Source organism: Rhea pennata, chromosome 34 (assembly GCF_028389875.1).
Source record: "Rhea pennata isolate bPtePen1 chromosome 34, bPtePen1.pri, whole genome shotgun sequence".
NCBI lineage: Eukaryota > Metazoa > Chordata > Aves > Rheiformes > Rheidae > Rhea > Rhea pennata.
In genome coordinates, this window is record NC_084696.1 from 370678 (window position 1) to 393855 (window position 23178).

The 23178-nt window shown below is 65.1% G+C and overlaps 1 protein-coding gene across 9 annotated transcripts; it reads right to left on the reverse strand.

Moving 5' to 3' along the window:
• Positions 1–2805: 2805 nt before the first annotated feature.
• PPP1R10 (protein phosphatase 1 regulatory subunit 10) lies at positions 2806–23015 on the reverse strand. 9 transcript variants are annotated; one of them, XM_062598566.1, is made up of 21 exons: positions 22862–23015; positions 21759–22220; positions 19462–19772; positions 16538–16656; positions 16362–16448; positions 16085–16220; positions 15940–15991; positions 15737–15814; positions 15463–15633; positions 15100–15202; positions 14830–14939; positions 14600–14700; positions 14328–14475; positions 14077–14232; positions 13736–13982; positions 11481–11556; positions 11120–11311; positions 10788–10899; positions 7246–7347; positions 6704–7144; positions 2806–3343 (listed from the first exon to the last, which is right to left on the reverse strand). In XM_062598566.1, exons 4-21 carry the CDS (start codon positions 16642–16644, stop codon positions 3234–3236), a joined length of 2529 nt encoding a protein of 842 aa, XP_062454550.1. In that variant the 5' UTR covers positions 16645–16656; positions 19462–19772; positions 21759–22220; positions 22862–23015; the 3' UTR covers positions 2806–3233. The 9 variants fall into 9 exon arrangements, with proteins under 9 accessions (XP_062454550.1, XP_062454546.1, XP_062454547.1 ...); XM_062598562.1 differs by having other exon boundaries at positions 21379–22220; XM_062598563.1 differs by lacking the exon at positions 19462–19772.
• Positions 23016–23178: the final 163 nt, after the last annotated feature.

Sequence of the window (23178 nt, forward strand, 5' to 3'; positions counted from 1 at the left end):
AGGGGAGGGACCTGGCCGGGTGGGAGGGGCCTGTGGGAGGAGGGGGCGGGGCCAGATTCATGCGGCAGATCGCCAAGTCCTCTGGTGGAGGGGCGGGGCCTGTCCGTGGGGGCGGGGCCTGTCTGTGGGGGCGTGGCCACAAGCACACTGCAGATTGCCGAGCCTCCCGGGGGGGGAGGGGGGGGCAGCCCTCTCCCGAAAGGGGTGGAGCATATACTCAAGGGGGGGGGTGGAGTCTCTCTGCGGGGGCGGGGGTTTATGGTCTGGGGGCGGGGCTTAGTTAAGGGGCGGAGCCTCTTCTGCTTGCAGCAATGGGATGAGCTCCCAGGCAGCAGGAGCGGGCTCGGGGGGGGGGGGTGGTTTACAGATGGAGCCGGGAGCCTATCAGGGGCGGGTGGGCGGAGCTTCTGCGGAGGGGGGCGGGGCTCCCGGAGGGGTAAGCCCCGCCCCCTTGCCGCAGGCGGGCAGAAGGCCCGGGTGGTGTTCGCGGAGCTGGCGTGCCGCGAGCCCGACGTCCTCATCCTGGTGAGTGCGGGGGGGACGGGAGCCCCCCCGTCCCCCGTCCCCGGACGCCTGGGCCCCCCCCCCCGCCCCCCCTCCCCCCCCATCCCCATGCCCGGACGCCTGGGCCCCTGACGGGCGCGTCCCGCTCGCTGGCAGGACGAACCCACCAACAACCTGGACATCGAGTCCATCGACGCCCTGGCCGACGCCATCAACGAGTACCGGGGAGGTGAGCGGGAGGGGGCGGGGCCGCGGGAGCCGGGGGCGGGGCCCCAGGAGCCGGGTGGGCGGGGCCGCGGGAGCAGCAGCAGTGGGGGCAGTGGAGGGGGGGCCGGGAGCCGGGTGGGCGGGGCTGCAGGAGGGGCAGTGGTGAGGGAGGCGGAGCCCTAGGAGCCTGGTGGGCCGTGGCTACAGGAGTCGGGGTGGGCGGAGCCCCGGGAGGAGAAGTGCTGGGGGCGGAGCCCTGCCAGCCGGGTGGGCGGGGCCACGGGAGCAGCAGAGGCAGGGGCAGAGCCCCAGCAACAGGGTGGGCGTGGCCGCGGGAGGTGGGCGGGGCGGCGGGAGCTGGGCGGGGGCCCCGGGAGCCGGGCGGGCGGGGGCCGCGGGAGCAGCAGCAGCAGGGGCAGAGCCCCGGGAGCCGGGTGGGGCGGGGCCCTGGGGGCCAGGTGGGCGTGGCTCCGGGTGGGGCGGGGCCGCGGGAGCAGCAGCAGCAGGGGCAGAGCCCTGGGGGCCAGGTGGGCAGGGCGGAGCCCCGGGCGCCGGGTGGGCGGGGCGGCGGGAGGTGGGCGTGGCCGCGGGAGGTGGGCGGGGCCCCGGGAGCCGGGTGGGCGGGGCCATGGGAGCAGCAGCAGGGGCAGAGCCCCGGGAGCCGGGTGGGCGTGGCCCTGGGAGGTGGGCGTGGCCGCGGGAGCCGGGTGGGCGGGGGCCGCGGGAGCAGCAGCAGCGGGGGGCAGAGCCCCGGGGGCCGGGTGGGCGTGGCCGCGGGAGGTGGGCGGGGCCCCGGCGGTGACGGCGGCGCCCGCAGCGGTGGTGGTGGTGAGCCACGACGCGCGCCTCATCACGGAGACGGCGTGCCAGCTCTGGGTGGTGGAGGAGCGCGGCCTCAGCCACATCGACGGCGACTTCGACGACTACAAGCGCGAGGTGCTCGAGGCGCTCGGCGAGGTCGTCATCAGCCGCCCCCGCGACTGAGGCGCCACCGCCCCCTCCCCCCCAACCCCCCCCCTCCCCCAAAACCCCGGCGCAATAAACTGCAGCGGAGCCGCAGCGCGGAGCGCGTCTCGTTTGCATCGCTCTGCCCCCCCCGGGGCTGGGGGGGTGGCTGTCAGTAGGCTTCAGAGTTAACCAGTGTCCCAGAGTATGGGGAAGAGCAAACAACACAAACACCCCACCCAGAGGTGGCCCTGGGAGGGGGCAGTGGGGATGCGCCATCAGTAGTTTCCAGAGTTAACACACTGAGGCAGCAGCTGCAGATGGCTGGGGCCGGGGGGGGGGGGCAGGTTGACACTAGGGATATACTGCCATCAGTAGGTTCCAGAGTTAACACGCTGAGGCAGCAGCTGCAGATGGCTGGGGCCGGGGGGGGGGCAGGTTGACGCTAGGGATATACTGCCATCAGTAGGTTCCAGAGTTAACAAACTGAGGCTGGGATTTTTTTTGGGGGGGGGGGGGCCGTTAACGCTAGGGATACGCCACCGTCAGTAGGTTCTAGAGTTAACATGCTGAAGCAGCAGCTGCAGATGGTTTGGGTGGGGGGGGATAATTGCAAGGCATACGCTGCCATCGGTAGGTTCCAGAGTTAACATGGTGGGACCAGCACTGCCACTACTACAGCCCCGAGCCCGGGGCCGAGGCTGCGGCCTGTGGCCTTTCCCCTCTACCCCCCACCCCGCACCTCAGGGCGCTCCAGGTTACACTCAGGCACCTGCTGCCACGAGTAGGTTTCAGAGTTAACACGCTGGGAACAACTCCGGGGCTACCAGAGGTTGGGTTGGGGGAGGGGGGGAAGGGGGGGGGGGCGGGTTTCAGCCCGGATTTCCCCCTTTGGCCGGCCACGCTGGGAGCAGCCCGCGCTCGGTAGGTTCCAGAGTGAACGCGCCCCGACAGCCGCTGCGTCTCTTTTCCACCGGTTTATTACTAATGTACAAAATATACAAAAGGGAGGCGGGGGCGCCCGGAGGCCCCCCGGCGCCGGCCCGGCCCCCCCCGCAAATCCAAGTTTTCACAGAAAACAAGCGGTGCGGCGCAGCGCCCCCCCCCCCCCAACCAAACCCCTTCCCTACCCGCCCCCCCCCACCCCACAACAACAACACCCCACCACCGCGCCTGTGCGTGCGCTACACCCGCCGCCGCCGTGGCAACGACACCCGCGCGCGGGGCGGGGAGCGGGGGCGGGGGGAGGAGGGGAACGAAGCTCCTGCGGCCGCCCCCGCCTCGCCGATGAACCCGTCGTTAACGCTAACGAGCCGCGCCCCGGCTCTTTTTTTTTTTTTTTTTTTTTAAGGGGGTGGGGGGGTTCAGCGCCCGTTCCGAGTGTTTTTCGGGGTGTGTTTGGACAGGGGGAGGAGGGGAGGGCGGGGGCCAATGGCAGCGCCGAGGCCTCACAGAAGCCATAAGTGGCGGCAGCGGCGGTGGCGGCGGGAGCGGGGGCTCCGGGAGGAGGAGGAGGAGGAGGAGGAGGCGGCGGCGGCGGCGGGGAGGAAGGGCGGGGGCGGCGGCGGCGGCGGGCGCTACGGCAGCGGCGGCCCGTTGACGCCGGGGTGGTAGAAGGCACAGTTGTTCTCGTACCTGCAGCTGCCTTTCAGCATGAAGTGGCGGCACACGGGGCGGTTCGACATGTCTGCGTGAGAGAAAATGGGGGGGCGCGGGTGAGGCGCCGGCGCCCCGGCCCCACGGCGGCGGCGGCGGCGGCGGCAGCCCCACGGCGGCGGCGGCGGCCCCATGGCAGCGGCGGCAGCGGCGGCGGCGGGCAGCGGCGCTGGTGGCGGTTGGTGACGGTGGCGGCGGCGGTGGCAGCGGCGGCTCTCGGAGCTGGGGGGCGGCGGCGGCGGCCGTGGGGCGGGCGCGGGGGGGGGGGGCGGGGATGGTGGCGGTGGTAGGGGGGCGGGGGGGGCAGTGGGGAGCCCCCCCCCCCCGGAGGCCACCCCCCCCATGAGAACTACGGCTCCCAGCATGCACTGCAGCACCCCCAAGGTACCACAAAGTGGGGGTTGGGACTTGGACTACAGCTCCCAGCATGCTCTGGGGTGCCCCATGCTACCATAGAGCTGGTGGGACTGAAATACAGCTCCCAGCGTGCACTGCGGCACCCCCAAGGTACCATAGAGTGTGGGGGGGGGGCTTGGACTACAGCCCCCAGCATGCACTGGGGTGCCCTGTGCTACCATCGAGCTGGCGGGACTGAAATACAGCTCCCAGCATGCACTGCGGCACCCCCAAAGTACCATAGAGCTTGGCAGGGGGTGCTGGACTACAGCTCCCAGCATGCACTGCAGAGCCCCAGGTACCATAGAGGTGCAGGAGGCAGCGCTACAGCTCCCAGCATGCACCTAGGTGCCCCCCACCACCACCAAGACACTGTGGGGCCTTGGACCACAACTCCCACCATGCACTGGGGCACCCCAAGGTACTGTAGAACTGGGAATATTGGACTACAGCTCCCAGCACGCCCTGCGACACCCCCCCCCCCACACACACACACACCCCATGGCCTACACCTCCCATGATGCTTCGCACCAAGCCATCAGCCTGGAGCCATGGGGAGGACCCCGGCTCCCAGCATGCACTGGGCCGCACCCCACTGCTCTGGGGTCTGACTACAACTCCCAGCATGCCTTGCTGCTGCCCTAGAGCTGCCTGTGTGGGACCACAGCTCCCAGCATGCCTTGCTGCCCCCCCTACTACAGCTCCCAGCATGCCTTGCTGCTGCCCTAGAGCTGCCCGTGTGGGACCACAGCTCCCAGCATGCCTTGCTGCCCCACCTAGAGCTGCCTGGCTGGGACTACAGCTCCCAGCATGCCTTGCTACTGCCCTAGAGCTGCCTGGCTGGGACCACAGCTCCCAGCATGCCTTGCTGCCCCACCTAGAGCTGCCTGGCTGGGACTACAGCTCCCAGCATGCCTTGCTGCCCCACCTAGAGCTGCCTGGCTCGGACTACAGCTCCCAGCATGCCTTGCTACTGCCCTAGAGCTGCCTGTGTGGGACCACAGCTCCCAGCATGCCTTACTGCCGCCATAGAGCTGCCTGTGTGGGACCACAGCTCCCAGCATGCCTTGCTGCCGCCCTAGAGCTGCCTATGTGGGACTACAGCTCCCAGCATGCCTTGCTGCCGCCCTAGAGCTGCCTATGTGGGACTACAGCTCCCAGCATGTCTTGCTGCCCCACCTAGAGCTGCCTGGCTGGGACTACAGCTCCCAGCATGCCTTGCTGCTGCCCTAGAGCTGCCCGTGTGGGACTACAGCTCCCAGCATGCCTCACTGCCTATTGAGGAGCCATGTTATTACACCTCCCATCATGCCATGCTCTGTGTTCTAGAGCCCCCCCGAGCTGGACTACAGCTCCCAGCATGCCTTGCAGCCCATTCTAAATCTGGGCTGCATGTCCCAGCATGCCCTGCTGTGTGTTCTAGAGCTGGACTGCATCTCCCAGCATGCCTTACTGCCCCTTCTGGAACTGAACTGCTTTTCCCAGCATGCTTTGCTGTGTGCTCTAGAGCCCCCCCAGCTGGACAGCATGTCCCAGCATGCCCTGCTGCACGTTCTAGAGCTCGTGGAGCTGGATTGCATGTCCCAGCATGCTTTGCTGTGTGCTCTAGAGCTGGACAACATTTCCCAGCATGCTCTGCTGTGTGTTCCAGAGCTGGACTACGTTTCCCAGCATGCTTTACTGTGCGCTCCAGAGCCCCCCCCCAAGCTGGACTACATGTCCCAGCATGCCCTGCTGTGTGTTCTAGAGCCGCTAGAGCTGGACTGCCTTTCCCAGCATGCCCTGCTGCCCCTCCTGGAGCTGGACTACACATCCCAGCATGCCCTGCTGCATGTTCTAGAGCCACTGGAGCCAGATTGCATGTCCCAGCATGCCCTGCTGTGTGTTCTAGAGCTGCTAGAGCTGGACTACACGTCCCAGCATGCCCTGCTGTGTGTTCTAGAGCTGCTAGAGCTGGACTACACGTCCCAGCATGCCCTGCTGTGTGTTCTAGAGCTGCTAGAGCTGGACTGCCTTTCCCAGCATGCCCTGCTGCCCCTCCTGGAGCTGGACTACACATCCCAGCATGCCCTGCTGCATGTTCTAGAGCCACTGGAGCCAGATTGCATGTCCCAGCATGCCCTGCTGTGTGTTCTAGAGCTGCTAGAGCTGGACTACACGTCCCAGCATGCCCTGCTGTGTGTTCTAGAGCTGCTAGAGCTGGACTACACGTCCCAGCATGCCCTGCTGTGTGTTCTAGAGCTGCTAGAGCTGGACTGCCTTTCCCAGCATGCCCTGCTGCCCCTCCTGGAGCTGGACTACACCTCCCATCATGCCCTGCTGCATGTTCTAGAGCTCCTGGAACCAGATTGCATGTCCCAGCATGCTTTGCTGTGTGTTCTAGAGCTGCTAGAGCTGGACTACATGTCCCAGCATGCCCTGCTGTGTGTTCTAGAGCTGCTAGAGCTGGACTACATGTCCCAGCATGCACTGCTGCGTGTTCTAGAGCCACTGGAGCTGGACTGCCTTTCCCAGCATGCCCTGCTGCCCCTCCTGGAGCTGGACTACACCTCCCAGCATGCCCTGCTGCCCGACTACGTCACCCAGGAGCCCTTGCAGCCCCTTCTAGGGCGGCCCCCGTCTCCCCGCTGCCCGGCCGCCTCCGCCGGGGCCGGGGGGTGGGCTGGGGCCGGGAGGGGGGAGGGGGGGCCGGGTGTCGGGGGTGGGGCGAGCGAGGTGGGGGGGGGGGGGGCGCCCCGGCCCCTCTCTCAGAGCCCCATGGGGGGCCGGCGCCAGTCGGGGCCCCGGGCCCAGGGGCCGGGGGGCTCGAGGGGCTGCAGCGCGTGCTGGGACTCGCCGGCGGGCCCGTGGCCCCGCCAGCGGGGCAGGAACGGGGGGGGCGGCGGGGGCGGCGAGGGGGCCCCCACCGGCCCCTCCCACGCGGGGGCGGGGCCGCCCCAGAGCCACGCCCCGCAGCCCCCCCGCGAGGGCGGCGCCGGCGCCCCCCCGCATTTACCTCCTCCGTGGCCTCCGCCGTGGCCCCGGGGGTGCTCGCCGGGGTGGCCTCTGCCGTGCTCGCCGCCGTGGCCCCCGCCGCCGCCGCCGCCGCCGTGGCCGCCGGAAGGGGCCCCGCCCCGGTTGCCGCCGCCGCCGCCGCCGCCTCCGCCGCCGGGGGGGCCCCCGTTGCGCCCCCCGCCGCGGCCCCGGTAAGGGGGTTCGCCGCCGCCGCCGCCGCGGCCCCGGGCGCGGTGGAAGGGCGCGCCGGGCCCCCCGCGCATGCCCCCGCCGCCGCCGCCGCCGCCGCCGTGGGGGCTGCCCCGCATGCCGCCGTCGGGCGGCTCCCAAAACTCTCCGCGTTGGGGCGGGGGCGGCCCCAAAAGCCTCGGGCCGCCCGGCATGCCCGGCCCGGGAGGAAGGCCCGGCCCTCCGCCGCCTCCTCCTCCTCCTCCGTGGGGTCCTGCGGGAGGAAGAGCAGAGGAGGAAGAGGGTGAGGAAGGCCGCGGCGGGAGCCCGGCGGCGCCGCCGCCGCCCCCCCGCCCCCCCCTCGCCCGCGCTTACCCGGCATGGGGCCCGGGCCCCCGGGCGGGAAGTGCTGCATGCCCTTGGGGCCGGGCGGGAAGCCGTTGGCCATGGGGCCGGGGCCCAGCAGTCCGTGGGGCACTGTGGGGTGGGAGAAAGGGGGAGGCGGGGTTAAAAGGGGGGTCCAGGGCCCCCATGGCAGAGCCCAGGACCCCCCCCCCCACCCCGCAAAGAGGCGATGGGCTCCCGGCACCGCCCCAGAGCACCCGCGTCCCACCAGAACTGGGGACAACGTCTCCATGGCACGTCCTGGGCTCTGAGGACACCCAGGTCCCCCCCGAGTCAACCCCAAAACGGGGGACAAGCTCCCGGCGGCACCCGTGTCCCACCAGGACTGGGGACAACGTCTCCATGGCACGTCCCTGGGCTCTGAGGACACCCAGGTCCCCCCCGAGTCGAGCCCAAAACGGGGGACAAGCTCAAGTGGGGGACACCCGCCTCCCCCACTCTGAAGCAGGGGACAAGCTCCTGGCACTGTCCTGGCACATGTCCCCAAGGCCAGGGGACGCCCACGCCACGCTGGGGCAGGGGACAGGGCCTGATGCTGCCCCGGGGACGTCCCCCGAGCCTGGGGGGCACCTGACTTGCCCCTGACGTCCCTCCGGGGCAGGGGACGTCGTCCCTGTGGGCGCCCTGGAACACGTCCTGCAGCTGAAGGGACACTTCCGCGTCACCAAGGCGGGAGACAAACCTTGGAAGGGCCCCGAGCACGTCCCCAAGCTCAGGGGACGCCCCAAATCCCCTCCGTGTCCCCTCTAAGGCAGGGGACAGTCCCCAGCAGGGCCATGAGCATGTCCCCAAGCTCAGGGGACACCCCAAATCCCCTCTGTGTCCCCTCCAAGGCAGAGGACAGTCCCCAGCAGGGCCATGAGCACGTCCCCAAGCTCAGGGGACACCCCAAATCCCCTCCGTGTCCCCTCTAAGGCAGGGGACAGTCCCCAGCAGGGCCATGAGCACGTCCCCAAGCTCAGGGGACACCCCAAATCCCCTCCATGTCCCCTCCAAGGCAGGGGACAGTCCCCAGCAGGGCCATGAGCACGTCCCCAAGCTCAGGGGACACCCCAAATCCCCTCCATGTCCCCTCCAAGGCAGAGGACAGTCCCCAGCAGGGCCATGAGCACGTCCCCAAGCTCAGGGGACACCCCAAATCCCCTCCATGTCCCCTCCAAGGCAGGGGACAGTCCCCAGCAGGGCCATGAGCACGTCCCCAAGCTCAGGGGACACCCCAAATCCCCTCCGTGTCCCCTCCAAGGCAGGGGACAGTCCCCAGCAGGGCCATGAGCACGTCCCCAAGCTCAGGGGACACCCCAAATCCCCTCTGTGTCCCCTCCAAGGCAGAGGACAGTCCCCAGCAGGGCCATGAGCACGTCCCCAAGCTGTGGGGACCCCCCAGGTCACCCCAAGGCAGGGGACACGGTCCTCGGGCATATTTAAGATGTGTCCCCAAGTCAAGGGGACCCCCATGTCGCCTCAGGGTGAGGGACGGAAGTGCCTGGAGAGCATCTCCAAAGCGAGGGGACACCTCTGTCACCTCAGGGTGAGGAGCACAAGCACCTAGACGTGCCTCCCAGCCAAAGGGACCCCAGCGTCACCTCCAGGCAAAGGACAGAGGCTCCTGGAGCACGTCCCCAAGCCTAGAGGACCCACACGTCATCTCAAGGCAAGGGCCAGAAACGTCTGCACCATGTCCCCAAGCTGAAAGGACCCCAGTGTCACCTCAGGGTGAGGGTTGGGAGCACCGAGAGCGTGTCCCCAAGCTAAGGAAACCCCCATGTCACCTCCAGGCCAGGGCCAGAAGCACCTAGAGCGTGTCCCCAAGCTAAGGAGACCCCCACGTCACCTCCACGCCAGGGCCAAGAGCACCTAGAGCGTGTCCCCAAGCTAAGGAGACCCCCACGTCACCTCCAGGCCAGGGCCGGGAGCACCCAGAGCATGCCCCCAAGCTGAGAGGGACCCTGTGTCACCTCAGGGTGAGGGCTGGGAGCACCTAGAGCATGTCCCCAAGCTGAGAGGCCCCTGTGTCCCCTCAGAACAAGCACCAGGAGCACCTACAGTGTGTCCCCGAGCTGAGAGGACCCCCGTGTCACCTGAAGACGAGGACCAAGAGCACTTAGAGCATGCCCCAAGTTAGGGAGACCCACGCATCACCTCAGGGTGAGAGCCAGGAGCACCCAGAGCATGTCCCTAAGCCAAAAGGCCCTCACGTCACCTTAGAGTGAGCGTTGGGAGAACCTAAAGCGTGTCCCCAAGATGAAAGGACCCCCGTGTCACCTCAGGGTGAGGGCCAGGACAACCTAGAGTGTGTCCCCAAGCTAAGGAGACCCCCATGTCACCTGAAGGCAAGGGCCAGGAGCACCTAGAGCATGCCCCCAAGCTGACAGGGCCCCCACGTCACCTCAGGGTGAGGGTTGGGAGTACCTAGAGCGTGTCCCTAAGCTGAGAGGGTCCCCAACATCTCCTCAGGGTGAAGACCGGAAGCACCTAGAGCGTGTCCCCAAGCTAAGGAGACCCCCATGTCACCTCCACGCCAGGGCCAGGAGCACCTAGAGTGCGTCCCCAAGCTAAGGAGACCCCCACGTCACCTCCAGGCCAGGGTCAGGAGCACCTACAGTGCATCCCCAAGCTGAAAGGACCCCCGTGTCACCTGAAGACGAGGGCCAAGATCGCCTAGAGCACGTCCCCAAGCTACGGAGACCCACACATCACCTCAGCATGAAGACTGGGAGCACCTAGAATGTGTCCTCAAGCTAAGAGGACCCTTGCGTCACCTCAGAATGAGGGTTGGGAGCACCTATGGCACATCCCCAAGCTGACAAGACCCGTGCTTCACCTGAAAGCGAGGGTGAGGAGCACCTAGAGCGTATCCCCAAGCCAAAAAGACCCCCAAATCACCTCAGGGTGATGGCTGGGAGCACCTAGTGTGTGTCCCCAAGCTAAGGAGACCCTCACAGCACCTCTAGGAAAGGGGCAGGAGCACCTAGAGCTCATCCCCAAGCCAAGAGGCCCCCCGCATCACCTCAGAACGAGCACCAGGAGCACTTACAGTGTGTCTCTAGGCTGAGAGGGCCTCTTTGTCACCTCAAGACAAGGCCCAGGAGCACCTAGAGCGTATCACTAACTAGGCAGACGCCCAAGTGACCGCAGGGTGAGGGCTGGGAGCACCTGGAGCGTGCCCCCAAGCCGAAAAGCCCCCACGTCACCTCAGAATGAGGACCGGGAGCACCTAGAGCGCGTCCCTAAGCCGAAAAGCCCCCCCGTCACCTCAGAATGAGGACCGGGAGCACCTAGAGCGTGTCCCCAAGCCGAGAGGCCCCCACGTCACCTCGGAACGAGGCTTGGGGGCACCTAGAGCCCGTCCCCAAGCCGAGAGGCCCCCATGTCACCCCAGAACAAGGACCTGGAGCACCTAGAGGCCGTCCCCAAGCCGAGAGGCCCCCACGTCACCTCGGAACGAGGCTTGGGGGCACCCCGAGCACCCCCCCCCCCGAGCCGAGCAGCCCCCCCACCCCGCCGTCGCTCACCTCCGGAGGGCCCCGGCGGCTGGGCCTGCAGGTTGCCCAGCAGGTGCTTGATCTTGTCTGAGTAGTCGGGCTGCTTGAGCAGCTCCTCGGCCTTGTGGTTGTTGGGGCCTCCCTGCGGGGTCGGAGGAGGGTGGGGGGGGGGGGGAAAAGAGACCGGCGGGGTGAGCGCTCCGTCCCCAGCGCTTCCCCTCCACCCCCAACCCCCTTCGCCCCACACCCCCAACTCCGGGCTCTACGCTGGGGGCCGGGGACACCCCGGAGGAGCGGGGGTAGGGTGGGGCGGAGGGTGAAGGAGGAAACCCCGCGCCCGCCTCGCGCCCGCCCGCCGTTACCATGATGGAGGTGAGGATCTCCTGCACGTTGAGGGCGGCGGCAGGCGCCGGGCCCTGCGGGCTCTTGCCCGCCCCCACGCTCCCCATGAGGTTGGCCAGCACCGGGGGCAGCTTGGCGCCGGCGTCCGGCGAGGGCGAGGCGGCGCCGGGCTCGGGTCCGTCGGGGTAGGCGGCCTCGTCGGCGGAGCAGTCCTGAGAGAGGAGACACGGGGCGGGGAGGGGGAGGGAATTGGGGGGTTGGGGGTGGGGAAGGTGGGGTGAGGGACGGCCCTGCTCTGCCCTACCGGGTCCCCGCCCGCGCGGCCCCGCTCTGGAAAGCCGGCGGGATCCGCCGGGATGCGGGGTGGGGAGAGGGACCTACCTCGTCCAGCGGGATCAGCTTGGGCGGCAGCGGCTCGTACGACTCCGGGTCGGGCTCGTGGGGGCTGTCCGGGACGCTGCGGCGGCAAGGGAGAGACGGGGGGGGGGGGGGGCTGTCAGGCGCCAGATTCCCAGTGGATCCCCTCCGGAGCCGAGGGGGGAAGGGGGATCTGGGAAGCTCGCGCTCCGCCCCGGCTGGAGGCAGAGAAGTTTCAGCGCCTGGAGCCGCAGGGATGGGGCCTCTGGCAGCTTCCACTGGGCTCTGGATCCTCAGGGATCCCGGCCCCAGGAACCCTCCCAGATCCTCAGGGATCCCAGGGGATCCAGGCCCCAGGAACCCTCCTAGATCCTCAGGGATCCCAGGGGATCCAGGCCCCAGGAACCCTCCCCAGATCCTCAGGGGATCCCAGGGGATCCAGGCCCCAGGAACCCTCCCCAGATCCTCAGGGGATCCCAGGGATCCGGGCTGCAGGAACCCTTCCAGGTTCTTGGGGATGCCAGGGGATCCAGGCCCCAGGAACCCTCCCAGATCCTCAAGGGATCCAGGCCCCAGGAACCCTCCTAGATCCTCAGGGGATGCCAGGGGATCCAGGCCCCAGGAGCCCTCCCAGGTCCTCAAGGGATCCGGGCCCCAGGAACCTTCCCAGATCCTCGTGGATCCCAGGGATCCAGGTCCCAGGAACCCTCCCAGATCCTCAAGGGATCCAGGCCCCAGGAACCCTCCCAGGTCCTCAGGGATCCCAGGGATCCGGGCCCCAGGAATCCTCCCAGATCCCAGGGGATCCAGGCCCCAGGAACCCTCCCCCCCTCCATGCACTGCTTCCTCAGAGATGCCAGGACATCCAGGCTCCAACAACATCCCAACTCCTGGACACACAGTGATCCCAGGGGATCCAGACCCCACTAACCTCCCCCTGGGCTCTGGATGCTCACAGATTCAACGGGATCCAGGCTCCCAGCAACCTGCCCCCAGACTCTGGATCCTCATGGATCCTGGGGCATCCCAGAATCCAGCCATCTCCCTCCAGGCTCTGGATCCTCAGGGATCCCTGGGGATCTGAGCTCTGACCATCTCCCCCCACATTCCTGGCCCTCAGCGATCCCAAGGGATCCAAGCTCCCACAACAGCTGATCCCCCCAAACCCAGCTTACAGCAGCCTCCATGCGCCATGCGCGGCCTCTGCCCAGCCCCCGACAGCAGATCCAGCCCCCAGGAACTTCCTCAGATCCCAGATCCTTAGGGATGTCTAGGATCTGGCCTCCACCCCCACCTTGAGCTTGCCCAGCTGGAGGCACAAGGATCCACAGGGATCCCAAGGGATCCAGTGCCCCCCTCCCCAACAAGTAACAGATCCCATGGGCCCAGCACAGCCTCTGCTCAGCCTCCGGCAAGAGATCCACAGGGATCCTGGAGGAACTAAGCTCCAGAGCCTCAGAGACCCTGGGGATCTGGGCTCCACAGGCATCCTGTGGCTCCTATGAAGCCCTAGACACAGGGATCCACAGGGATCCCCAGCACTCAGGGATAAATCCCCGGGGAACTCAGCTCCAGCAGCCTCCCACAGCCATACAGGGCCTCTACCCAGTCTCTGATGGGAGAATCCAGGCGGATCTCAGGGGATCCAGGCTCCAGCAGCCTCCCACAAGTCCCGCTGGGCAGATCCAGGGTGATCCCAGGGAATCCAGGCTCCAGCAGGCCCCGTGCAGGCCCCGCTGGGTGGATCCAGCGGGGATCCCAAGGAGTCCAGGCTCCAGCAGGCCCCATGCAGGCTCCCTACTGGGCGGATCCAGGGGGGATCCCAGGAGCTCCAGCAGTCTCCTATAGCCCCGGCCAGGTGGATCCGCATAGATCCTGGGGAATCGGGGCTCCAGCTGCCTCCCCCAGCCCCAGCCAGGTGGATCCACACGGATCCCAGGGGATCGGGGCTCCAGCACCCCCGCTCCCCCCACCCAGCAGATCCATGCAGACCCTGGGGGCGATGACACAGCCACCCTCAAGCCCCCTCCGAAAGGGGCTCCCACGAAGAAGGGATCCCCGAGGCTGCCCAGGAATCTCCTGCCCCCCTCAAAAAAAAAAAGGAGATTCCTGGGGCCGTCTGGCTCCTGAGGAGCACCGACGGCTCCTGCGGCCCAGGGGGGTGGCAAATCCGCCCTCCCTTCCCCCCAATCCCGGCTGGCGCCCAGCCCCCTCCCAACGGGGGATCCCTCCCCCCCACGCCACCCCACGGCCGCGGCGGAAGGGAGCCCCCGACCCACCTCTCCTTGGAGAGGAAGAGCTCCTGCAGGATGCCCTTCTCGCGCTCGGCCTGCGTGAACTTCTCGCGGCTGCCGCTGCCCGGCACCACGAGGGGACTGGGCAGGTCGAGGAGCTTGGGGTAGACCCAGGGCACCTTCTCCTCCATGGCGTCGTGGCTGAGGCGCCGGGCCTCCTCGAAAGCCTCCCGGTCCTTCAGCATCTCCCGCTTGGCCGCTTCGCTGAAGTCTTTGATCTTGTTGACGTTGACTGCGAGGAGGAGGGAGGAGGAAGAGCGCGGCGTCAGCGGGGAGGAAGGCCGGGGCGGGGGGGACACACACGCGCGGCGGGGCCGAGCGCTCACCTCGCTCCGTCTCGTCCAGCTCGAAGTAGAAGTACTCGCGCAGCCTGTTCTCCTCGGGCCAGCTCACCGTCTTCCTCTTGCGGCCCTTCTTGGTGAGCTGCGCCCCGTCGGCGGGGCTCTCGGCCGCCTTGGCGTCGGCGCCCGGCTCCGCCGAGGCTGCGCGGGGAAGGGCCGAGCTCAGCGACCCCGTCGCCTTCCCCCCTTCCCCACCTCCCCCCTCGTGCGTCCACCCGCCGCCTCCCGGTTTTTACCCGTCTCCATGGGCTCCGGCACCTCCACGGCCGGCACCGGCGTGCCGGGCCGGTCCGTCTCCATGGGCTCCGAGGCGGCGGCCGGCTCCGGCGAGGAGGGTTTGGCCGCGCTGGCTTCGGGCGCCGGTTTCCCCTCGAAGGGGCTGGGCTGGGGGAGCGAGAAAAGCTTCGTTAAGAGAGGGGGTGAGAAAACCTTCGTTAAGGAGGGGGGCGGGGAGAGGCCGGAGAAGGGGCCCAGGCGTCCGGGCAAATTACATTTTTTTTTTTAATACCTTAGCTGCCGTGGGAGACAAAACTTTCTTCTTCTTCTTGATCTTGATGCCGGGGATGGGAGCGGAGTTGAGGGCGTCGAGGAAGCCCAGACCCTCCATCGCTGCGGGCAAGGATGGGGGCGAGACGTCACCCCCAGAGCGAAGCGGGTGCCGCCGGAGGGGGCGGCTTCCCCCTTCCCTTTCCCCCCTCTCCGCTGCCCCCAAATCCCCCTTTTTTCTGCCGGACTCACGCTGCGGGGGGATGATCTTCACTTTGATCTCCTTGGTGGCGTTGGGAGTGGTGTTGAGGGGTTTGTATTTCTTCTCCGCCGGCGGGTTGTCGCCGGAAAGGGCCGAAGCGCTGCGGGAAACCAAACGCGGCGGGGGAGAGGGGTCAGGGCGGGAGCGAGGGGCGAAAAAAAAACCCTGAAACCACCCCAATTCTGAGTGCCCCCCTACCCCCACCCCAAAAACCCCTCATATCCCCAGCAGGGGAAGCGAGTCCAAGCCCCCGCGCTCACTTTTGCCTCTTGATGGGCATCGGCTTCAGGCTGTATTTGTCGGTGGTCGAAGCAGAGTTGATTTTCTTGACGGGAGCCAGGGAGGGCGTCTCCATCTCCAGGCCTGCGGCGAAATGAGGCGGGGGGGGGGGGGGGGGGAACAGTGAGAAAAGAGGGGAAAAAAGGAAAAACAAACAACGGAAAGGACTCGCCAACCTCCCTCGAAAGCGCTCTGCCCCGATCCGGGGTCGAGAACGGCTGGCGGCGGCCAAGAACCGCCGCAGCAGCGCGCCGAACTCCCCCCCGAAACGCCCTCAAACGCGCAGGAGGTTCCCCAAAATCTCTTTTCCCGAGCCCGGGCGGGCGAACCACGTCGGTGCTCACCGGTGGAGCGAAACTTGGCATGGCTGGGAGCCGTGGTGCGCAGGGATTTGGGCTTCTCCCGCTTCTTCTCCGGCGTCTCCTCGGCTTTCGCTTCCGCTTTCGCCTCCTGGGGTTTCTCCTGGACGGGAGTTTTGCTTTTGTTTTCTTCTTTCCGCTTCTTTTTATCTCGCTCTGTTGTGCGTTGAGGGGGGAGACGTAAAAAATAATATTAAGGTGGATGCAGGGAGGGAGCGGGAGGAGGAGGAAGGGGCCGGAGCGGCGAGCGGGGCCTCACCTGCGGGCTGGGCGCTGCTCTGCGAGCGGATCACGCCCATCCAGTCGCTCACGAGGATGGAGGCGAGGCGCCGGAGCTCTGCGGGGCGGCGGCGGAGACGGGGGGCAGCAGCGTTAACGGGGCGTTTGGTGGGGGGGGGGGGATCGCCAGGAGGAAATGGGGGTTGTGGGGGGGGGGGGGGACAGGACGGGGTGGCCGCTCACCTTCGTCGTCGCTCGATTTGCTCAGCTGCTTCACCAGCTTGGCGGTGTTGTTCTGGAAGAGACAGGGAGGAGGAGGAGGAGGTGGTTAGGGCCGGCGAGGAGGAAGAGGGTGGCGAGGAAGGGCGCCCGGGGCGGGCGCGCTCACCTGCTTGAGGTGGTCCACGGTGAGGGGCAGGTGCTGCAGGGTGAGCAGGATCTGCTGCAGGAAGGGCACGTTGTTGGCGGCCTTGGAGCTCGTGAGCCACGTGTTCAGCAGCTTGTAGCCCCCGACGCGGATGAACCTGAGCGGAGAGAACCCAATAAAGCGAAAAACAAATAAATAAACCCTCCACCACCACCCCAAAAAAACCCCCGCAGCCAGCCCTTCCGCTGCCGGGGCTAACGAGGGTCTCATTAGCAGCCCCGGCGGCTCCCTCTCTTACTTGGCCAGGACGTCCTGCGCCCGGGTTTGCAGCAGGATGTTCAGGTAGATGCAGCGACTCACCATCTTCTGCGAGTCCTTCATCAGGCTGCAAGAGAGAGAGAGAAAAGCGGCGTGAGGAAGAGGAGGAAGAGGAGGAGGAGGAAGAGGCGGCGGCCGCGGCCCCCCGGCGCTCACTTGAAGATCTTGGTGATGCCCTCGGTGTTCTTGACTTCGCCATCGCGGCCCAGGAAGCAGTCCAAGCCCTTGAGGAGCTCCTTGGGGTCGATGGGGCCCGAGCCCATGGCAGGAAACGCCTGCGGGGCGGGGGGCAGAAAAACAGCGTTAGGAGAGAGCGCGAGTTTGGGGGGGGGGGGGGGGAAAGGGGGACACGCGAGGAGGAGCCTGGACCCCTCCCCACCGCACGACGGGGGCGGCGAAGCCGGGTGAGCGGCAGCTGGGTTTGGGGTGCTGGGGACGACGCCGGCGCCCTCCTACCCCCGGGTGCCCCAAGGCGCCGCCGACCGCTGCCCCCCCCACCCCCGGCTTCCTCCATCTCCCCCTCCTCCCTCCCCCCCCCAAATTTCCAACACTCCCAAACACCCCGTGTTTTTTTTCTGCTTTTATTCGAGTCAGTCGGCGCAGCGGCGGGACAGACGGACGGACAGACAGACGGACGGACGGAGGGGGGCTCCCCGAGGGAGCGGGACGCGCGAGCCAACGACTTCGGACAGCGGGTTCAGCTCCACTTTTATTTCAGGCGGCGCCGGCGGGCGGAGGGGGGGGGGGGGGGAAAGGCCCCGGATCGGGGTCAGACGGAGCCGCAGGGGCGACGCCACCGGCGCTTCCCACCCCCTCCCCAATCCCTTCCGTTGCCGAAACGCGGGAAAACGGAGCATTTCCCTCCCCACCCCCCAACCAGCACCCCAACTCCGCGCACGCCACGCTGCCGGTTCGGCTTTTCTCAATTAACAGTCCGAGCTTAACGAGGCCGCGGGGCTGGAGGGGAGCGGGAGCGGCGCCGGGACGGCCGCACGCGCGCGGAGCGGGGTCCCCTCCCCGCTCGCTCTCTTTTCTCCGCGTCCGGCACGGATCCACGCCGCGGTCCGGGACCGGCTGCTCGGGGAAGGGAACCGGCGCCGAACGCGCCGCCGCCTCCGGCGCTGCCACCTGCGGCTGGGCACACGGAGAGAGGGAAGAAGAGTTACGGCCCGGCGGCGAGGGAAAGAAAACACACGTGTGTCCCCCCCCCTGCCCAGTCCCGTCCGCCTCTGCGCCCGGCGGGCGTCACGGAGAGGCCTCGGAGCCGCGATCAGATCGGGCTCCCGCCGGGCGCCGAGGGCTTTCCGAGGGGTTTCTCCGTCTCCGGGCGCGCCGAGCCGCCGTTTCGGAGCTCGGAGCCGCCGCCCTCAGTTCGGCCTCGGGCTGCTCCCCAAGAGCTTTCCCTCGAGCTGCTTCCCGCCCTCGTTAGGCGCGATCGCCCTCGCTAACGAACGGAGAGCCGGGCCGAAACGCTCGCGGGGCCGCCGGCGCGTCGGGTCACGGAGGGGCAAAAATTAAAACAAAAAAAAAAAGCAGTCGGCTCCGGGGTGTGGGGAACTCCCGCCGACGTGGCACCGATTTTCTATTAGAAAGGTGCAAAAAATTAAAAAATAGGGAAAAAAAAAAAAAGCAGGAAAAAAAAAACAGGGAAGCAGGCAGAGCCGTTTGGGGGCTGCCGGCAGGCCCGGACGCCGCCGAGTCCCCGCGGTAAAGGATACAGGCGGCGGAGCCCCGCGGCGGGTACGAGCCCCACGGTCGGGGGCTCAGCGCAGCAGAGGGGGGGGGGGGAAAGAATAAAATCAAAACAACCTGCGTCCGGGCGCGGCGAAAAGAGAGAGGGAGCGCGGAAGGCGGCTCCGCGCCGTCGCCGCAGCCGCCGCGTCCTCCGGGCCCCCGCGCCGGCCGCGCGCCCGTTTCGAGCCCGCCGACATCGCGGTCGGTCGGCTCCTCTGCAAAGACACAAGAGCGAGTTAAAAATCCCCGCCGAGGAGCCCCCCCAGCTCTAGAAAGGCGCCGTGAGAGGGTTTAAGGCAGGTGCTGCCCCCCACTTCCCATCCCGGGCGGACGGGCCCGGGCGTCCTGGAGGCCCCGGCTAGGCCGTGTGCCTTTCCCTGCACCGATTTGTCGCCCTTTCCCAAAGCAAAGACGGTTTTTGAGGCCTTTAGTTCATTTTTGCCCTCAGCAGCGGGGCGGGAAAAGGTGCCGAAGCAGCGGCCACTGACGCCCGAGCCACCGTCGGCTTGGGAAAAAGCCGTTTAACCACCGTTCGGGCCCAAAAAAGGCTCCGAAAGGGCAGTGAGGAGACCGCAGAGGGGGCAAAACCCCTTCGTGCCGCAACCCCGCCGGGGCCGGGCAGCGCTGCCCGGCCCCAGCGCCGCTTTTGCTCTTCCCTGCCCCATAACGGGAGGGTTTCGGGCGCGAAAACGCTGCCCCGGCGCCCGCTTTCTGCCTTTTCTCCCCAGCCGAGGCCGGACGTCACCGATCGGGGGGCCAAGGCGGCCCCCCACACCCCCCCCCAGAGCCCCAAACGGCTCTGGTTTCAACTCCAGCTCCGCTACTTCAGTACCCCCATCCCCAAAATACATACAAATTTGTTTTTACCCTCCTCCTCCTCCTCCAAAAAAAAACCCTCCCTCCCCGCTCGCGGCCCGAGTTCGGCCTTCGCGGGCCCCTCGGGGAAAATGCTACCGCTGGACACGGACGGGGCCGGAAGGAGAAAACTCGCTTCCCCCCCGCCGCCACCACCACCACCGCCGCGTTGCTTTAGGGAAAATTAAAAAAAAAAAAAAAATCACAGTAATGACATTAATAAAAGTCGCTCTGCTCGCAACCAAAGCCCCTCCGGGTTCTCGTGTCTCTTAAGCCGCTTGGCGAGCTCTGTAAATCAACGCGGAGCACCCTCACGGCCTCCGCATGCACGGGGAGGCGACAACGGCAAAGCACGCTCAAGAAACGCACAGCTAAAAAAAAAAAACTAATAAAATTATATATATAAAAATATATATATATAAAAAGCAAAGCGCTCTGGAACAGAAACGACGGTTGTGAAACGCAATTAAGACCAGAAAGGTTTTGCTTACCCGGCGGGCTGGGGCTGCTGCCCTCCCTTTGGCGGAGCAATTCCCTGTTTTTTTCCTACCGATCGCTTGGTTTCCTAGCGCGCCGCACGGCGACTACGCGCTGCGGAAGGCGGCAAATTAATTCGAGGCGACACTCGACCTCTTCCCCTGCCCCGTAAGCGCTCTGAGCGCGGACGCGCGTGGAGGAAGGGTGGGGGGGGAGCCATGCACGCCCCCCCCCCTTTTCCTCCCCCTCTCCTCCGCTGCTGTTTTGGGGAGGAAAAGGGGGGTTTGGGGGGCACGGCCGAGTCCAGCAGTAGCGTTTTCCCCATCTGTCACGACAAATCACAGGTTACATTAAGCGCTCACGAGGAAGCCGCCGCGGGGAGGTGTTGGGGGGGGGGGGGAGGAAGCGCGAAGGGGACGCGAATCGCTTCACCGCGAGCACAAAGCCGGAGAGAAACCCGTGGACAAAACACGGCCGACGGCGGCAGCGAGGAGGGGGGGGAGGAAAAAAAAAAAAAAAAAGAACAAAAAGCTCCGCTGGGAGGGGATAAAATTGGCACAACCTATAAAGGAAAAAAAAATTAAAATTAAAAAAATAAAATTAAGAGCAACCTGGCAGCCCATAGCATCCTACTTTGCACTTGTACGTTTGTACCGAGCGGTTCCTGCGGACGAAGAAGGCGGGAGGGGAGTTTTTGGTTAGAGCCGCGGAGGGATTTCGGGGGGGGGGAAAGGGAAGGGAAGGGAAGGGGGGGCCCTCGGGCCGGCGGCGCGTGGGCCGCGCGGTGGGAGGGGTTTGCCGGCGGCGGGTTGCATCCCTGCCCGGGCGGCAGCGCCGGACGCGCGCGCGCACGTCGGGGCGAGGAGGAGGAAGAAGGAGGAGGAGGAGGCCTCGGCGCCATTTTAAGCAGCAAAAAGGAAAAGAGTTCAGGGTGGTTGGTTTTTTTTTTTTTCGGGGGAGGGGGGAGAACATAAATAAAAGTGATTTTAGGAGCTATTAAGAGCACATCGGTACAGCAAGACAGCCCCCGCCACGCTCGTCCGCGCACACGCACGCACGCTCTATGGCACCCGCTAATCTGCAGCCCACGAAACTAGACCTACTTAGAAAAAAAAATAGGAAAAGTGATTAAATCCGCTGGCGGTAGCCGGAGTCCGAAGATTCCCTCAGGAATCTTCCCCCTCCGACCCCCCTAACGCTGCGGTTTTCCCTCCCCTCCTTTCCACGCGCGCAACCTTCCCCCGACCCCCCCCCCAACAGCTCCAACCCCAGACGCACAAAAGGGGGGGGTTAAAAATAAAAAAAAAAAAAAAATGGGGGGAAGCAACCTGCAAAAAAAAGGGGGGGGGAAATAAATACAAGAGGAAAAAAAATGAAAAAGAAAAGGAAAAAAGAAACCAACACCAAGCCGCCCGCTCGGCAGAACAAAGAGCGGACCAGCAGCTTCGCCATATTGGAGGGAAGGGGGAGAACCAACCTCCGGTCGCATTTTAAAGCGCATTTCGCTGCCCTTGGAGCCTGAGTTATGTTATTAAACTGCCTCCTAGGGTGGTTGTTTTTTTTTTTTTTTTTTTAAAGCCAACTCTTCAAATTTAAAAACGAGATTTTTAAAGCTATTCCTACGCCTGCCTGGCGATCTTTATTGCTAGGTTGCTACCCCCCCTGTTAGAGAAATTAAAAAAAAATAAGGAACGAGCCTCGTTTCCCCCTTCCCCAGCCCCGCTACGGCACATACGCGCACAAAACATTCCTTAAGTGGCACTCGGGGGGGTTCCAAAAAAGGGGGAAAAGATTATCACAAAAAGTCTCTTAACATTGACATCGCAATTTAAAATTCGAGAGGATCGGAGCGACTTTAAGGCTACGTCTTAAGCCAAGCCCGCGCTGCCTACCCCCGCGCAGCCCGCTGCCCTCGCTACCTCCAGCCTTACCCTGCAATCTTTATGTACAGATTGCGCGTTTTGACTTTACGTTTCGTCTCCCACGCAAAAAAAAAAGCGATACTTTATGGCTCAGTCACCGCCATCTTTTGCATGGGAGCTCATTAACCCATCGCACACCCGGAGACGATGGATTTAGCTAAGAGCCCGTCGTGCTCCTTCGAACTACGCCATTTTCTCTGGGTTTTGGGTTTTGTTTTTTTTTTTTGCAAAATGCCCCCGCTTTTAAGGGTTAACCACCTGCAACAAAGCCTACTTCCTTCTCAATCACACAGTTTTGGTCTCTTCCTCTCATTAGTTCTCTTTGGCACAAAGCAGGGCTTTTTTCTGTTTTTTTTTTTTTGTCAGTTGGTTGAAAAGTCAACACTTACTATCCAATTATTTTTCTCGTCGACAGCGCTTCAAGGTTTGGATTTTGGCATAAGTGGTGTATCAAAGAAAAAAAATAATTGATTTGTTTTTGGTCATGGCTTTAAAAAAATACAGCAACTTTTTTCAGGTTTTTCTCTTTTTTTTGGTCTTTCTGGTGGTTTGTCGAAATATAAAGAAACGAAAAAAAAGTTGCTCTTTTTTTTTCAAAAAAAAAAGATCAGGGCAGGTTGATGCTAGGTAGGATTTTTGTTTGCTTGTTTTTTGGGGTATGTTTAAGTGGCAGTTTCCTTCAGGTCACAAAGGAGTTTGAAACGGCTTCCCAAGGACGGTCGAAAATATGGTGGCTGCTTTTTTTTTTTTTTTTTGGGGTCTTCCAAGGCACCGACCGAGGGGGAGGGGGGAATTTGTCCCCTGGCTTTTCTCGTGGCAAATGCGACGCCGTCTCTCAAGACCAACCAAACCTGGATCGGGGAAAGGAAGGAGGGGAGGGGGGGCACAATAAATAAGAAAACAAAAAAAAAAAAAGAAGAAAGACACGAAATAATTAGCATTTTTCATCCCCGGATTGGTTTGAAAAAAATAAATTGAAAAGGGCGGGGGAGGAAAAAAATGGAGAAAATCGTCCTTTGAGCGTTTTTAAAGGGGTTTTAAGGCGTTTTGAAGCGTTTTGCTCTGTTTTTGAGGCAAAACAAGGGCGGTAGGATCTCCCCCCCCCCCCCCCCACGCGTGGGTTTAAAAGGGGGGGCGCCATTTTCTCAGGGAGGGGAGCACCGGCCGTAAAGGGGGGGGGGGTCATAACCGGGGCCCTCCAGCGCCCGGGGAGGGGGGCTTAGAGCCCCGCCGCCGCTGCCCCACCGCCCCGCCGGGCCCCCCTCGCTGCCGCTCCCGGGAGCTCGGTACTCACCTCTAACCAGACCCCAGAATGGCGGCCGGCCGCGCGGGCGGCGCCTTTTATACCCGGCCCCGCCCTTCAACCCCCCCCCCCCGCCACCGCCCGGCAACCACCATCACCACAGCCACCGCCCCGCCCCCACCCCCGCGCGTTCCTGCCGAGCCCCTACTTAAAAAAGAAAACAAAATAGAAACAAAAAAGAAACGTTACCGGAGGGCCCCGCCGGCGACCACCGAGGGATCCCCCGCAGCGGAAAACGTTTTTAAAAAGGGGGAAGGTTGTGACGCAGTTAGAGCCCGCCGCACTGCGCATGCGCCGCGGCCGCCATTTTGTCCGCGCCCTTCTTTTTCCTCCTCCTCCTCCTCCTCCCCCCCCTCTCGCCGGCGGCGCCGCGCCCATTCCCGCCCACTGCGCATGCGCGGGGCCCCTCCTTCATTCCCCCCTCCTCCTCCTCGCCTCATTACGCAGGCGCGGGGTTGTCACCGCCGCACTGCGCAGGCGCGGGCTCGCCACTGCCTCATTGCGCA